Source organism: Gorilla gorilla, chromosome 15, assembly GCF_029281585.2.
Source record: "Gorilla gorilla gorilla isolate KB3781 chromosome 15, NHGRI_mGorGor1-v2.1_pri, whole genome shotgun sequence".
Lineage (NCBI taxonomy): Eukaryota > Metazoa > Chordata > Mammalia > Primates > Hominidae > Gorilla > Gorilla gorilla.
This window is the reverse complement of record NC_073239.2, coordinates 87,303,782-87,321,660: the sequence shown is the minus strand read 5'-3', so window position 1 is coordinate 87,321,660 and position 17,879 is coordinate 87,303,782. Positions and strand designations below refer to the sequence as shown.

General features: G+C 39.7%; 2 protein-coding genes across 4 annotated transcripts in view; one reads left to right on the top strand and one right to left on the bottom strand.

Annotated features, from left to right (window-relative positions):
- The window catches only part of LOC101154164 (disintegrin and metalloproteinase domain-containing protein 21), a 43,064-nt gene extending 37,671 nt beyond the window's left edge, over positions 1 to 5,393 (bottom strand). The window contains exon 1 of the mRNA XM_019009898.4: positions 5,178 to 5,393. The gene's annotated coding sequence lies outside the window, so the exon portion shown is untranslated. The remainder of the gene's footprint in view (positions 1 to 5,177) is intronic.
- The window catches only part of SYNJ2BP (synaptojanin 2 binding protein), a 50,503-nt gene continuing 37,897 nt past the window's right edge, over positions 5,274 to 17,879 (top strand). Inside the window, exon 1 of one of the 3 annotated variants that reach the window (XM_019009899.4) lies at positions 5,274 to 5,466. In XM_019009899.4, coding sequence (XP_018865444.1) covers positions 5,403 to 5,466 — 64 coding nt within the window. In that variant the 5' untranslated portion in view covers positions 5,274 to 5,402. The remainder of the gene's footprint in view (positions 5,467 to 17,879) is intronic. The other 2 variants (XM_019009900.4, XM_019009902.4) reach the window with 2 other exon arrangements.

Genomic DNA, 17,879 nt, shown 5'->3' with positions numbered 1-17,879 from the left:
CTAAACCAAATGTATTTGTTTGAGAAACAGAAAAAAGTTCAGTGTAGATGTAATGAATGAGGGAAGGGGGTTGTGGTAGTAGATGAGCTAGAGAGCTTGACAAAAGCCAGATTATCTGGTCTTAGAGGCAATGTTAAGGATATCGATTTTTTTCTACATGAGATGGAAATGACTGAAATATTTAGATTGGGGCATGACATGATCTGATTTACATTTTTGTAAGATTGCTCCAGCTGAGGGAAGAATAGATGGGAGATATCGAGTGAGCAGCAGAAAAAACTTTCAGGAAGAACAGTAGAAGTAGAGGCAATACATACTGGTGGTTTGTAATAAGCTGGTAGTATCAGAGATGGTCAGATAGACTGTATTTCATACATAGCAACAACTATACTTTTGATGGGTTGAATGTAGAATGCAAGGGAAAGAATGGAATCAAAAGCTGTTCTTAAGATATTCATATGAACTGAGTAAACTGAGTTACTCAAGGAAGGGGAACAGCTAAGAGAGGTATCAGTTTAGGGGTATAAGGGTTAGAAATTCTCATTTTATCATAATTTAAGATGCCTGCTAGGCATCTGAATTTTGAGATGTTAGGTAGGCAACTGGGTTACACAAGACTGAAGCTCAGTGAAGAGACATGACAGCTGGCATATTAATGGCATTAGAGCCAGGGGTCTGAATTAGACTTCTTATAAAGATAGCATATATATACAGAAGAATAAAGAGTACCAATCAAAAAGGACAATAGAAGATAAAATAATTGTAAATGCCTTGTGGATATCTGCTGTCATCAATAGCTGGGGTCAGCAGTGCAACTTGCAGCAAGAACTTGAAAATTAAAGCAATAATACTGCTATCAGGTCTAAACTTTAAAATCAACATGTAATGGGCCAGAGCAGAGATATGCAATGCCAAAGGCTGTGACTTCACTGTAATCTGTGTTATGGGCTGTGTTGTATGCCTGCAAAATTCATCTGCTGAAGTACCTCAGAATGTAACCATATTTGGAGAAAAGGTCTTTAAAGAGGTAAGTAAGTTAAAATGTGGTCCTTAGGGTGGGCCCTAATCTAATATGAATGATGTCCTTATAAGAAGAGGAAATTTGGAAACAGACATGTGTGCACACAGAGGAAAGACCATGTGAAGACAGAGGTAGAAGATATGGCCATCTGCAAGCCAAGGAGAGAAGCCTCTGAGGAAACCAACTCTACCCGCACCCTGATCTTGGACTTCCAGACTCCACAGCTGTGAAAAAATACATTTTCATTGTTCAAATTACACAATCTGTAGTATTAGTTACAGTAACATTAACAAACTAATATCGTCTGATTAAATGTAATAATAATACAACAAAGAAAAAAGTGTGTCAATCACAAAAGAGTTTTGTCACCTAAGGAAGCACAGAAAAAATAAAATATGCAGGAATTTGAAACTAAATAGGTAATGGCAAAAAGTTGGCAAAAATGCTATGTCAAAGGAGAGGTGGATAAGTCCCAAATACAAACATATTCATGAGTTGGTCATCAAAGAGGCTGATAGAACAAAATACTGAAGTAGGAGGGGACTGAAGCAGACAAGAGAGATTAAAAAGACAAAGTGAATATATGACAGGAAATGTGCAAAAATAGAGCAAGGTGTGATTAAGGTGAGGCAAGGTTTCCACTAATTTTGTAAATGGTAGATTGAAGTTTCCACTACATTCTACATTTTTTACATAACTCAAGGTCATAAGCAGGCAGGTTAGTTCAGATAGAAAGTGTCACTTCTTGTGTCAGAGACTGCCAGTGGCCTCCCAATATCCATTCTCCCACTTTCAGTTAATAATAATAACCTTGATTTTTATGGTTGGCACATTTCTATCCCTGAGATTACAAGAAGTCTATGACATTTCCAGGAGGTCTTCTTTGTCCTTCCTTCATTACCTTCCTGGAATGTAGATATGATGGTTGAAGTTCCAAAATCCATCTTAAGCATCTTGGACCACGAAGTAAAGGCTACACTCCAGGGGTGAGCCACTGCACCCAGCCTGATTCCATAATTTTTCTCAATTGTTTCCTTTGAGTAGAATCTCATTTTCTCTGTCATTTGCTTTCCTACATATTAAAGCTCCCTCACTGTTTTTTTTTAAATTTATTTACTTTTATTATTTTTTAATAGAGATGGGGTCTTGCTCTGTTACCCAGGCTAGAGTACAGTGCTTCAATCACACCTCACTGCAGCCTCAAACCCCTGAGCTCTAATGATCCTCCCGCCTCAGCCTCTAGAGTAACTGGGACTACAGGCATATCACCACCCCCAGCTAGCTTCCTTGTTCTTCCACTGTTACTGGAAAGGGGTCCTGATCCAGACCCCAACAGAGGGTTCTTGAACCTTGTGCAAGAAAGAATTTGGGGCAAATCCATAGAGTAAAGTGAAAGCAAGTTTATGAAGAAAGTAAAGGAATAAAGAATGGCTGCTCCATAGGCAGAGCAGCCCCGAGGGCTGCTGGTTGGCTATTTTTATGGTTTTTTCTTGATTATATGCTAAACAAGGGGTGGATTATTCATGAGTTTTAGGGGAAATTGGTGGGCTATTCCTGGAACTGAGGGTTCCTTCCCTTTTCAGACCATATAGGGTAACTTCCTGATATTGCCATGGCATTTGTAAACTGTCATGGCGCTGGCAGGAGTGTCTTTTAGAATGCTAATGCATTATAATTAGCATATGATGAGCAGTGAGGATGACCAGAGGTCACTTTAATCGCCATGTTGGTTTTAATGGGTTTTGGCTGGCTTTTTTACCACATTCTTTTATCAGCAAGGTCTTTGTGACCTGTACCTTGTGCTGACCTATCTCATCCTGTGACTTAGAATGCCTAACTTCCTGGGGATGCAGCCCAGTAGGTCTCAGCCTTATTTTACCCAGCCCCTATTCAAGATGGAGTCGCTCCAGTTCAAAAGCCTCTGACACCATTATTCCTATACTTCTATTAGGGAATAAAGGCAATTTACATATCCCATCTCTCACTCTACTTATTACCAGCATTTCCTCAACTTGTTTAGGATAGTTTTTTCTTTCACTGCCCTATGTATTTCTTTTGAAGCTGTGTGTTCAGATGAAAAGGACAATTTTCCCAGGTACTGAGAGGTGATTCCCCCACCACCATCCCCACAGTGGTCTAAAAGAAACCTTGTGTTTTTTTCCTTACAAATCTCCTCATTGATGACTTCTTGATTTTCCCCCCCATTTCTATTTGATCTTTTCTCTCTTGACATTCCAATGTCATTTATTTTATTTTATCTATTTATTTTTTGAGATGGAGTCTTGCTCCATCACCCAGCGTAGAGTGCAGTGGCACGATCTCCACTTACTGCAACCTCCGCCTCCTGGGTTCAAGTGATTCTCCTGCCTCAGCCTCCCATGTAGCTGGGACTACAGGCCTGCGCCACCACGCCCAGCTAATTTTTTTGTATTTTTAGTAGAGATGGGGTTTCACCATGTTGGCCAGGCTGCTCTGGAACTCCTGAACTCAAGTGATCTGCCCACCTTGGCCTCCCAAAGTGCTGGGATTACAGGTGTGAGCCACCCCGCCCAGCCCCCAATGTCGTTTATATTCCACATTTTTTAAATTTATCATTCTCTGCCTTTTATAATGATCATTTTATTCACTCATCCAACCAACATATGAAGAGCTACTATCAATCCCATTTTAAGATGGGGAAACAGAGTTCAGAGATGTTGGATTCCTTGCTCAAAGACAGACAAGTTTAAGGGAATGGAATGGAAACTTGAGCCCAAGTTGTAAGTCATAATCTGTGTTATTTCCACTATCCCATCTTTTTTTTTGAGACAAAGTTTTGCTCTTGTTGCCCGGGCTGGAGTGCAATGGTGCAATCTCGGCTCACTGCAAACTCCGCCTCCCGGGTTCAAGCGATTCTTCTGCCTCAGCCCCCCGAGTAGCTGGGATTATAGGTACCTGCTACCACACCGAGCTAATTTTTTGTATATTTAGTGGAGACAGGGTTTCACCATGTTGACCAGGCTGGTCTTGAACTTCTGACCTCAGGTGATCCAGCCGCCTCGGCCTCCCAAAGTGCTGGGATTACAGGCGTGAGCCACTGCGCTCAGCCTCCACTATTCCATCTTAACTTCTCTCAGAGTGAGCAAATAAGAGGCCTTCCTGCCGAATCTGCCCCTATCTCCTTCTGTTTGGTAAACATAGTAGGGGCTGCTTTGGTTTTTTACTCTAAATTTAAATGTCTTTACATTGGCCTTGCACTTTCTAGTCCTCTAAGATCCCCACCAATCCCTGTGGTCTAACTCCAGGTTGCTTCACAAGGTTGTCACCTTCCTGGCTCTTTAGGCTTTTGTGTTTTTGACCCCTGAAGTTTCATTCAAGTTCAGTTTGGAATGTCTCATTCCAAAAGTCAGGAAGACTGGCCTAAAGTTATACCTAAGCCGTGCGTTAACCTTATTGTAAGAGTTAAAACATTAAAAAGATTGAATTTTTCCAGTTGCCAAAAGAATGAGACATTCCCCCACCCCCCTTTCTTAAAACATTTTCTTGAGCAAATTGTAATTATAATCCGTGTGTTGTGTGTGTGTGTGTGTGTGTGTGTATCTTTTTAAAAGCTAAATAAGCCTCTTGTCAGATAAAACCCAGGAATTGTTTTCGTCAGGTCCCGGGAGCCAACTCCTTGAAATTTAAGTATCAAGGTAGACAGTGCCCCTATGTTCCAGGCTCGCGGGAGTTACCCGAAGCGCCTTGCTCCAAGCCGTAAGTACCTGTTTGTCACAGAGATAACGTTTTATTTTTCCTTTGGATAAAGGCAATTAACCAACACAGGCGGCCACTCCAACGGTGAACTACCAAAAATTGAATACCAAACCATGTTAACTCGTCTTACATGAGGACATGCGTGTGCTTTGGCTACATAAAAGGTGAGATTTTTGTCTCTCTTTGCAATCTCATTAGTGGATTGCCTGTAACACCCATTCCGGTCTGGTTCGATGCTTACAGAATAATACAACTTTTTTTTCTTTTCTGCATTTGTGGAGATTTTCTAGGATGGCAGAAGATTTTTTTTAATTTTTTTTATCGACAATATCAATTTATTTAGGTCCCTTACTTTTACTAGCCACCCCCTTCCCACTTGCTTCCAATGGCAAATTAGAATGGTAACTTGCCCCTTGCTCACCTCATGCTTGGCTTTGGGAACAGGTGAGAAACTGCAATCCATTGGCGGTAGGAACCACGATTCCCAGCATTCCCAGTGCTCCGAGTCCTTCGGGCTTCCTTTTCCGGGTCTTGAGGCTGCTGAAACCGAAACCGCTGTGCTGTGGGCGCAGCGCCGAGATTGATTCACCTTCACCTGTGCTGCACTCCAGCTGACCCAAGTAGGAAGCCAGACGAGCTGTAAAACATGAACGGAAGAGTGGATTATTTGGTCACTGAGGAAGAGATCAATCTTACCAGAGGGCCCTCAGGTATGTGCGGAACGGGTCATATCTGATAGTAGGGGATTAGAGGGTGTAATTGCAGACACCTCTGCTGCTGAGCCGGATTCACCTGGCCTCGGGGCGGGCAGGCCCCAACCTAGAGGTTTCGTGCAACGCTTCGGGGTGCTTAGAGAAAATATATTGAAATCCATCATTAGCCAGATACGGGTCTGAGGAATCCACCTCAAAATCCAGTCGGATGAACACAAATATATATAGTCAAGAAGGGGTTCTTTGTGCAAATCGTGCTAGAAAAGCCTTTTTAAAAGCCTGCTTTTTTAGCCTGCTTATCGTGGATACCACATCCTTCTTTCCGTTGTCTGTTCTATCCCTCCCCCTATGAGGGACCGTTTAGTAAAATGGGAGCATAAACGGTGTGGACTCTGAATGCATAGCCGTTTTCCTGCAGCTAGGATCCCTCCCTCGCTCCTTTGATTTCTGGGAAATTCATTTACAATGTCAACTAGAATGTTAAAGCAGGAAGAGCCCTTAGAAATCTTTTATTACACAGGTTCCCAAACTTGGTTCCGCCACAAAATTACCCAGGGCTTTAAAAAAAAAAAAAAAAAAGAAAAGAAAAAGTTAAATCTTATCTCCCATCTGCAGGGATTTGGATTCAATACAGATTTATTTATTTATTTATTTATTTTTTATGAACGCCTCATGTGATTTTGAGCAGCCAAACTGCTATCCTCTTCCCCCACTGAGGCTCTTCATTAAACCGGGCTCTTGACATGACTACATTCTGCCTTCTTTCGACTTTGTTTACTTTCCTTTACAACTATTTAGTTGATCAATTAAGAGCTCTTTAGCTTTGGAATTACAGTATCTGGGTCTAAATCTTGTATCTAACCTCTTACTGATTCTTGATACTTATTGGCTAACTTAACTGATGTAAGCCTTAGTTTATCATCTCTAAAATGGGGATGGTTATAAATATACTTCATAGTGTTGTGAGAATGAAATGAGTTAATCCATGTAAAATGTTTACAACATTGCTTGACCTGTGGTAAACAGTATGTGTTTCCTACTATTGTTACTGTTAATGGATAAATAGCTAAACTGACACAGTAAATCCTACTAATACTGTATTCCAAGAGTCTCTAATAAATCATCAAGTACTCTGAGCTCCATCTCTGAAATGTTCCTGAAATTCTTTCACTCCTGTTTCCCTTGCCACTACCTAGGACAGTCCATCACCTTTTCTCATCTGCGTTCTGCAGTAGCTTAATCATCATGGATAGATTATTCTTTATAAAATATAACTTTCAGAATTATCCATACTTGGTGTCTTCTTTTCTTTTCTTTCTTTCTTTTTCTTTTCTTTTCTTTTTTTTTTTTTGAGACAGGGTCTCACTCTGTTGCCCAGGCTAGAGTGCAGCGGCACGATCTCAGCCCACTGCAGCCTCTCCCTCTTAGGCTCAAGCAATCCTCCCACCTCAGCCTCCTGAGTAACCGATACCATGGGTGTGCACTGCCACGCCCAGCTAATTTTTTTGTATTTTTGGTAGAGACGATGTTTCACTACGTTGCCCAGGCTGGTCTCATTTAAACTCGTGAGTTTAAATGATCCACCCACCTCTGTCTCCCAAAGTGCTGGGATTACAGGTGTGAGTCACTGTGCCCTGCCTTCCTTTCTATTATTAAAAATTGGAAGTTGATTTTACTTATCGGAATATAACTCATCACTAATACCATTATTAATATATATATTTTTTTTAGAGACGAGGTCTCACTTTGTTGCCCAGGCTGGTCTTGAACTCCTGAACTCAGGCAGTCCTCCTGCCTTGGCCTTCCAAAGTGCTGGGATTACAGTCATGAGCCACCATGCCTGGCCTATCACTAATCTTAATGGATTAGTGTCATGCTCCATATGTGCGCCTAAACTTTTGTCAAAGGCTCATTTGGTATGCCCAAGTTTCTTGGATTCATTTTTTTGCTATTTTATATAAATTTATCCTTCACTCACTGTTAATATTTATTGACTTTTGAGGCTAACATAGAAAGTTACTTTTCGATCAAAGTCTGTTTTTTTGTGCTTTTCATCCATTGATAACTTGTTCTCTTAGGACCAATTAAAACAATGCTAGTTCCTTTTCTGATTGCTGTGCAAGTATTTATTTAAAGGCTCTAGTTGTTCTGCTCCTGTTTTGCCTCTTTCTTCTTTATCCTAAATATCTTCAGTTATTTTACTACCTCTTTAGATGTTTGAGATTTGATTCTTGCCTTTTGCTTAAGAATTTAATGTACTTTGACATAGTCCTTTTGCTCTGGCATCCAAAGTATTTTCAGATCTCCTGGCTAAAGCAGAGCAGGACCCTGATATTATCTCTTGTTCTAAACATGAAATCTTTTTAAAATTCAATATAATATCACTTCATCTTTTTTGGCATTTGTAGTCATAAATTTCCTAGTGTTAGTATTTTCCCAAAACACTGGCATTCGGACAAGCTTCAAGGACTAATTAAAGGGAATAATTATATCTAGCTAATATATTTCACCCAAAAATGGTTTGATTTCTGTATCACATATTTATTACAAATGAATGTATTTATTCACTCAGTGGCTTCCTAAATTTTCATAAGCATTTCCATGTATTAATTATATAAGTCAGTGAACTTACTGGGAGAGTAAAGCCTCAAGTTTAGGAATGAACTTGGGTGAAAACAGTCATTTGAAATTTGGTTGGTTCAGTTAACAAAGAAAGGTTTCAAGTTCATGTTAATCACTTACCAGAACTGGTTTCCTAGTATGTGATACTCTTCTTCTCAGGGTCTAATTCAGCTTTTCTTCATGGTATCATCACGAAGATATATAGGGAGGAGACTGTGTCTCAAAATACCACTAGAAACTAATCACCACTAGAAACTTCCACATAATTTTGATAGTCCCATAAGGATCTTTCTATCTATGGAAGAAATATGAAAATCCTCTAAGTATGCATTTCTTTTGTAGACAGCATTGCCCACTCTTTGTGTTTGTATAGCTGTGTACTCAGGAACCTGATGTTTAATCAGATCCAAGAACATGTGTACCATTGCCCCTTTGTGTTCTGTCAGGGACAAGAATTGTGGATATTTCCAGTGTTTGGGCCCATATTATAAGGCAGTCGAACCTGTTCCTGACTGATCTGCTTACTGCAAGGGAAGTAATGAAATCTTGGGGAAATTATGACAACAGAGTGAAGAGGCAAAAGAAGCTTGACATGTATTAGGTTGGTGCAAAAGTACAATTACTTTCTTTTGTTCTTCTTTTTTTTGAGACGCATCTCACTCTGTCACCAGGGTGGAGTGCAGTGGCACGATCTTGTCTCACTGCAACCTCTGCCTCCCAGGTTCAAGCAATTCACCTGCCTCAGCCTCCCGTGTAGCTGGGATTACAGGCATTTGCCACCATGCCCAGGTAATTTTTGTATTTTTAGTAGAGACAGGGTTTCACCACGTTGACCAGGCTGGTCTTAAACTCCTGACCTCAAGTGATCCACCTGCCTTGGCCTCCCAAAGTTTTGGGATTACAGGCGTGAGCCACCCCACCCAGCCATAAGTACCACTACTTTCAATGGCAGAACCGCAATTACTTTTGCACCAACCTAATAGCATGGAATCCCTCCTGTTGTCTGCTTTCTCAACTGTAAGGAGGGACTTGGGCTAGATGACTTCAGAGGTCTCTTCCATCTCTAAGAGTTCATCATTCTTTGGCTCATTCCACATGTTATTTTATGATTCCTACCATTTGGGACTTTGTTTTGTTTTTGTTATTTCCTGCCATTTTAGACTAATAGTATGAGCTGAAGAATTTCAAAGGCAGTGGCTACAATCTCAAATGTCTTCAAGGGTTGAACAGTTTACCTTTTATCTTCAGTGGAATGTTGTTTTTTTCTATAGGAGTCCAGTTTGATTATAGTGTCTAAGGCTCTCACTTTTTCTTTATCAAATTGAAAGTCTCTTAATGAGTCTCAAAACTCAGTTACTCTAAAAAGTGTGACAAGACTGTTTAATATGTTTTTTTGCACTGCAACAGGTAAGAGATTGGCCATAAAGACAACCTTACTGTACATTGAGTACTATGATTAGGAATCTTGTTTTTAGGTCCGAGTCCTCAATGGGTTTCAGCAAGTTACTCCTGATATGCCATCTTTAAAGAGGGAAGAGAATATTTATTTTCTTACTTTCTTTAGAGGCCTTGGAAAAGATGATGGGTTGATGGCAGTGTTTTAATAATGAATACTAAAGGAGATATTGTCTTTCTGGTAGTGTGCTAGTTACTATATATACTATACATACATATACTGTATATATACTATACATACATATATACTGTATATATACTATACATACATATATATACTGTATATATACTATACATACATACATACTCATTTAATCTCCACAGCAACCCTGAGTAATAAATATTTAATCCACATTATTAGATTGGGAAATTGCCTTAGAGAGGTTAAGGACTTGCCCAGTTTCTAATGCCAGTAAATTTCAAAGGATTTTAACTCAGGTGTGTTAATTCTGCTATACCATATACTACTTTCCACTGCAGTAGCCATGTTTAAGAAGTTGACTGCCAACCTTTCCCCTGACCTTTATTATATCATGCCTTATTCCCAGAAGCATTTGAGGCATCTTAAATGACTAATACAACCTACAGCGGAAAGTTTTTATTGCTTGCTCTTGATAGAGCTGAGGGCATATCAACGTGAGTACCTAAAATCAAGATGCCCCATTAAGTTCTATCATTTAAGCCCTTGTAGACCTGTCATAGGCTTTGGGTTTCGTGTTAACTGAAACTGTTGCTAGCAGTTTTCTGATCTATTCCTTTCTTCACATATCAAATAGATGTGAGACTAAATGCTATATCCTTGCCCTATTTTCTCTTGCTTACACAAAGTCTCGCCTTCATGGAGTTTACAATCCAGTAGAGATATGATGTTCACATATGAAAAATTAAATCTCACTGCAAAGGTGCAGATAGTTAAGGAAAATGATGAGCAGGTAGTTAGTGGGAGGGCAAAGGAAGTGCGGAAAGGAGCATGGTAATCTGACCCTGTGTTGGGAAAGTTCAAGAATGCAGACACTGCTGAGAACCATTAAAATGGTCAATTAAAAGAAGGTGGAACTTGTGGGTCTTCTGGAATGGACAGGCTTTAGGCTAGGGCCAGAGTCAGGGATGAGTATGGCCTAAGCAATAATAGAGAGAAGAAAATAAGCAGAGCATATTCTGAGGTTAGTGAGTAAACCAGCCTGGACAGAAGGAAAGTTTCCTTTAGGAGATTCAAGAGAGAAGAGGTAGCTGAGTAGTAACCTGAGTAGGTGGAGATCAGATTATGGAGTCTTTAGTGTTAGTATGGAAACTTAATCTTTCTCTAAAGTTCTATCTGGATTCTTTCTACTTCCTAGTCATTGATTAGGACTCAGTTCAACAGTTAGCTCCTCCAGGAAGCAGGCTTTACCTAGGATAGATGTTCTCTTATTGTCTATATTATACATCATTTACAGATTGCCTGTAATGTATTCCCATGTGTTGCCAAGCTAAGCACTGTATCTTGTCCCTTTGTAAAAAGGAAGAGATGAAATGGTTATTATCCCCATTTCAGAAATGAGGAAACCTTGACTTCTGCATTATACAACTCTTTAAGTGAAGATTTCGATCCAGGTCTGTGTGACTTAAAATTCCAAGCCCTGAATCACTATAAATAACTTTTTTTTTCTTTATGCTTTCTCACTTATGTCTCCTCCTTCTACTTCACTTTGAGCTCTTCTGAGTCAAAGAACGTATATTTTATTTCTTATTTTCTTTCATTTAACTATTATTTTAGGTTCAGGGGTACATGTATAGGTTTGTTATATAGGTAAACAGTGTCGTGTGGGTTTGTTCTACAGATTTTTTCGTCACCCAGGTATTAAGCCTAGTACCCATTAGTTATTTTTCCTGATTCTTTCCTCTCAACCTCCACCCTAAGTAGGCCCCAGTGTCTGTTCTCCTCTATGTGTCTGTGTGTTATTATTTAGCTCCCACTTATAAGTGAGAACATGTGGTATTTGGTTTTCTCTTCCTTTGTTAGTTTGCTAAGGATAATGGCCTCCAGCTGCATCCATGTTCCTGCGAAGGACATGATCTTGTTCTTTTTAATGGCTGCAAAGTATTCCATGGTGTATATGCACCACATTTTCTTTGTCCAGTCTACCATTGATGGGCATTTAGGTTGATTCGATGTCTTTGCTGTTATGGATAGTGCTGCAGTGAACACACACATGCATGTGTCCTTAATGTTTTTTTAATGCTTTGTCTAGTGCATGACACACAGTGGTCAGTAAATGTTCATTAAATGACTGAGCAAACTGACAGATATCATAATAATATAATGGAATGTTTTTATATTTATTTATTTATGACACAGGGTCTCACTTCGTCACCGAGGCTGGAGTGCAGTGGCACGATCTTGGCTCACTGCAGCCTTGACCTCCTGAGTACAAGTGATCCTCTTGTCTCAGCCCCTCAAGTAGCTGGGACTACAGGTGTGCGTCACCACACCTGATTAATGTTTTTATTAGCCATATTTTTCATAGAGACGGGGTTTTACCATGTTGCCCAGGCTGGTCTCCAACTCCTGAGCTCAAGTTATTCACCCACCTCAGCCTCCTAAAGTGCTGGGATTACAGGCGTGAGCCACCACACCCAACGTACTTATTTATTTTTGAGACAGGGTCTTGCTCTGTCCCCCAGTCTGGAGTGCAGTGGCACTATGACAGTTCACTGCAGCCTCGACCTCTTGGGCTCAGGTGATCCTCCTGCCTCAGCTTCCTGAGTAGCTGGGACTACAGACACGCACCACCACACTTGACTAATTTTTTTTTTTTTTAATTATTTGTAGAGACGAGATCTCCCTATGTTACCCAGTCATGCCTTGGACTCCTGGGGTCAAGTGATCCTCCACCTCAGCCTCCCACAGTGCTGCGATTCCAGGCATGAGCCACTGTGCCTGCCATAATGGGATGTTTTAAATAAAGAGAAGCAGTAACATGATCTGTTTCAGCTTTCAAAAAGTGGTAAACATGGTTCTTCACTAAATACAATTTGAGAAAGAGAGAATGAGGATGGACACATTGTATTATGATGGATAGGAAACTGGCTAAGATATCAGAAACAAGGAGAAGGAGTAGATGGAACACCTCTTGGAGAGAGTCAGGTAAATGGAACAATTCTCTAAAGATTGCTTCAAGGATCAGTATTAAGATCTTTTCAAAACAATACTAAAGAAAAACTGTACAGTAAAATATCTAGGAATTACTTTGGGGAAATAGAAAGGCAAGCTGATAGATGTTCAACTGCAGAAACATTTTGCGAAGCCATGTGACTAGCCAGAAAAGTGGTCAATGATTACATGTGATAAGTACACAATTATTTATTGAGGGAAAAATAGCCAAACTATACTTAGATGATAGGGTCAGAACTGCTGGTTTCAGAAGACTGAAAAGTAAAGTAAAACTATTTTTTAAAATTTATTTAGCATTTATTATGTGCCTACACTATGATTAGGAATCATGGACACTAGAATAAAGAATAAGAAATGATCCCCGTTTTTAAGAATTTTGCAGTTCAAGCCAGGCACTGTGGCTCTTGCCTGTAATCCGAGCACTTTGGGAGATCAAGGAGGAGGACTGCTTGAGGCCAGAAGTTCAAGACCAGCCTGGGCAACATAGCGAGACTCCCATCTCTGCCAACCAAACCAAACCAAACCAAACCAAACCAAACAAAACAAAACATTAGCTGTGTTTGGTGGTGCATGCTTGTAGTCCTAGCTACTTGGGAGGCTGAAGTGGAAGAATTGCTTGAGCCCAGGAGTTCGAGGTTGTTGTAGTCCTAGCTACTTGGGAGGCTGAGGCAGGAGAATTGCTTGAACCTAGGAGGTGAAGGTTGCAGTGAGCTGAGATCGTACCACTGCATTCCAGCCTGGGCGACACAGCGAGACTCAGTCTCAAAAAACAAAAACTGCCAGAATGCTTGAGTTCAAATCCTTACTCTATCACTCACTAACTGTGTGACCTTGTGCAAGTCACCTCACTTCTATCTGCCCCAGTTTCCTCAGCTATAATATGAGAGTATTATTAGAATCTACTTATAGAGTTGTGAGGATTCAATGATTTTTTTTTTTTTTTGAGACGGAGTTTTGTTCTTGTTGCCCAGGCTGGAGTGCAGTGGCGCAGTCTCAGCACACTGCAACCTCTGCAACCTCTGCCTCCCGGGTTCAAGCGATTCTCCTGCCTCAGCCTCCCAAGTAGCTGGGATTACAGGCGCCCGCTACCACACCTGGCTAATTTTTCTGTATTTTTAGTAGAGATGGGGTTTCACCATGTTGGCCAGGCTGGTCTCCAACTCCTGATCTCAGGTGATCCACCCATCTCGGCCTCCCAAAGTGTTGGGATTACAGGTATAAGCCACCGCGCCTGGCCGATTTTTATTTTATAAATAATTTGTAGTGACGATTCTGTACTGTCTTAAGCACTTTACCACAAAACAACTCATTTAATTCATTGAAGTGCTTTAAGGGTACAACTATGTGGGGAGTAGACTTTATGGGGCAAGAGTTGAGTCATCTAGGAAGGGTAGGGTAAGCTGTGTCAGTAATTTCAGGGATATGGGGCTTCTATTTCTCTTTTTCCCTCCTTTTATGCCTTAGTTTATAAAAAAACCCTATTACTGCAATAGTCCTTCCCCCTCCTCCAAAAAAAAAAAAAAAAAAAACCTGTTAGAAGCTCCCAGAAACATTTTTAACCTTGTGAGATTTCCCTAGAACTGGAAATGTTAGAAATTCCTGACCTAGGTGTAATTTTCAATTCCAATAATAGTCAATTGACACCAGTTGGGCTTTGTGTATGTACTAGGTACTATATTGGCACAGGAGGTACAAAAATGAATATAAACTAATTACTTTGTCTTCTAGGAACGAATATTGCAATAGGGTAATGAGACAATTAAACAAGTAATTTCATGTTTTCAGGCAAAGGGAAGAAGACATCCAAAGTCATAGAGATAAGCAGTAGCTGTGGGTGGGGATGATAGGGTGAAAAGCGATAGCAAATATTAAATTTTGTTTACTGTATAATGCAAAGTAGAGAATGTCCAAAGATGGCTAGAAAGGTAGATTATGGGGATTTTGAGTTTAAACTTCATCTTCTACGTTTTTTTTTTTTTTACTTTGATTTTATCTTGGGGATATACTTAGAATTTCTTTAAAAATCATTTTATCATATTTGCATAGGAAATAGTAGAAAAAGTCTACTGTAAGGAGGATACTATAACATTTTGTTTTGCTTAATTAACACAAAATTGGTGCTTTGAGAAACTTTAGCCTTTTATTATTGACTAATACTAAGTTGGTGCAGAAGTAATTGTGGTTTTTGCCTTTTTTTTTTTTTTTTTGAGATGGAGTCTCGCTCTGTTGCCCAGGCTGGAGTGCAGTGGCACAATCTTGGCTCACTGCAAGCTCCGCCTCCCGGGTTCACGCCATTCTCCTGCCTCAGCCTCCCAAGTAGCTGGGACTACAGGTGCCTGCCACTATGCCTGGCTAATTTTTTGTATTTTTAGTAGAGACATGGTTTCACCATGTTAGCCAGGATGGTCGTGATCTCCTGACTTCGTGATCTGCCTGCCTCAGCCTCCCAAAGTGCTGGGAGTACAGGTGTGAGCCACTGCACCTGGCCAGTTTTTGCCTTTTTTTATAGCAAAAACTGCAATTACTTTTGCACCAACCTAATAAGTAGGAGTCATTAATAAATGTTTAAAATGCTTGCATTTTTGTACATAATCACCAGGTTCATCTCAACTTTTTTGAGGCATGATTCACATTCAGTGAAGTGCAGGTGTAATCACCCAATGGGTTCTTCTTGCTGGCTGCCTAGACTGAGCCAATTTATCAAGGCAAGGGAATTGCAATAGAGAAAGAGTTTCATTCACACAGAGCTAGCTGTACAGGAGACTGGAGTTTTATTATCAGTCTCCCTGAAAACTCAGGGATCAGGGTTTTTAAGGATAATTTGGCAGGTGGGGGGTTGGAAAGTGGGGATCACTGATTGGTCAGGTCAGAGATGAAATCATGGGGAGTTGAAGCTGTCCTCTTGTGCTGTGTCATTTCCTGGGTGGAGACTACAAAGACTAGATGAGTTAGTATAGATCTAAGTGGTGCTGCCTGATCCATTGAGTGCAGGGTCTGCAAAATATCAGAAGCACTGATCTTAGGTTTTACAATCGTGGTGTTATGCCCTGGAGCAATTCGGGGAAGTTCAGAATCTTGCAGCCTCCAGCTGCATGACTCCTAAATCATAATTTCTAATCTTGTGGCTAATTTGTTAGTCCTGCAATGGCAGTATAGTCCCCAAGCAAGAAGGGGGTTTATTTCAGCAAAGGGCTGTTATCTTTGTTTCAAAGTTAAACTGTAAGCTAAGTTCCTCCCAAAGTTAGTTTGGCCTACACCCAGGAATGAACAAGGACAATTTGGAGATTAGAAGCAAGATGGAGTCAGTTAGGTCAGATCTCTTTCACCATCATAATTTTCTCAGTTACAATTTTTGGAAAGGCAGTTTCATAAGCATTTTAAATATAAAGTTTATTTTGTAGTTGTTGGGTGTGTTATTCTGCAAAGGTAACCTGACGTTCCTGGTGTGTGTGTGTGGTGGTAGGCCCCCTCCTGCCCTGCTTATGCCTGACTAGCTACCTACTATAACAATATGATTTTAACATATAAGCCTAATACGTATCTGTTGGACTTCCAGGGGTTCCTTTTGGAAAAGACTTAATGTTAGAATTTGAAATTTCGTTTTGGAAAGCATGTCAAATAATGCAGGTTGAAAACACTTAATCAAAACAGGATCACAAGACACAATAAATAATAGTCATTAATTAAGTCAAGGTGATAATTGAAAGCAAAGACCTTTACTCTTTAATAGAAAGGAGACTTGGTTTCCCAAACAATCAAAAGACCTAATAAAGACAGCACAAGACCAACACATCTTTTTCTCTTTTTATTTTTATAGATTACTCAAAAGGTGAACAAGTCTTTTATTATCTCTTAGTATATGAAAATATTGTTTAAAAGAGAAAACCATATTCTACCTTTGCATCAGTATGTTGTTAATGCTAAAGCTAACTTTAATAAACAAATCCATCTAATCTCAATCAGCTTTGAACACACAAGATTCCCGTAACCCTTTTTTAATCTATTAAAGAGCAGATCAGTGGCCCCCAAAACCCATTATTTTGAGTCTGGCCTTGTATCAGTGTGCTTTTGATATTAATGCTCAATTTTGATTTTGATGCTCAATTTTTTAAAAAGTGAAATAATCCCCTTCTAATTTTAGCCAACTTGATCACTCACAAAATTCATAAGATTCATGTTCCACAAAACTTCTATTAGGTTGGTGCAAAAGTAATTGCAGTTTTTGCCATTACTTTTGCACCAACCTAATACAACCTGTTCAAACCTTCAGTTTTGTCCTATACTTCCTTTTTGATATTGGCCTTCTACCTTAGGGCAGAAATGTATTATACATTTATTTCCCCATTATCATTCATTCATTCATTTATTTTTTTCCGTAGACATTCTACAACCTGTTTAAATCTTTAGTTTTGTCGTATACTGACTTTCTGATATTGGCACTCTACCTTAAGACAGAAATTTACATTTCCTTCTTTCTTATCATTGATTGATTTGATTGATTGACTGACAGGGTCTCACCCTGTCACACAACTTGAAGTGCAGTGGTGTGATCACAGCTTACTGCAGCCTCATCCTCCCGGGCTTTGATGATCCTCTCACTTTAGCCTCCTGAATAGCTGGGACTACAGGCACACACCACCACACCCAGATAATTTTTTGTATTTTTTGTAGAGATGGGGTTTTGCCATGTTGCCCAGGTTGTTCTTGAACTCCTGTACTCAAGCAATCCACCCACTTCAGCCTCCCAAAGTGCTGGAATTATAGGCGTGAACCGCTATACCTGGCCCTCCTTATTTAATTTACATTTCTTTCCTCCTTATTTTGTCCACACAAAGTTACCATGTAAAGAAAAGTTATCTCTATTGTCAACTTTCTTCACATCTTACTTTCTTTATATGCACTGTATTTAGAATTGTTTCTCTTGTGTTCAGTAGTTTTAATTGTATATATTGACTGTGACTTTAACTCTTAGTAACCCTAATTTCCAGTGAAGAACCTAGGAAGTAAGGTAATTTTGAACAGTTTTATACCAGTATTTGTAGATAGAACCATTTCATAATTTCTAGAAAGATAACCTTCTCAATCTGTTTGTTAACAGATGTAAATATATTTAGCTTTTCTATACCATGTAAATGACTCAGACATTTTATAATTATCTGTTACTTAATTTAGCATAACA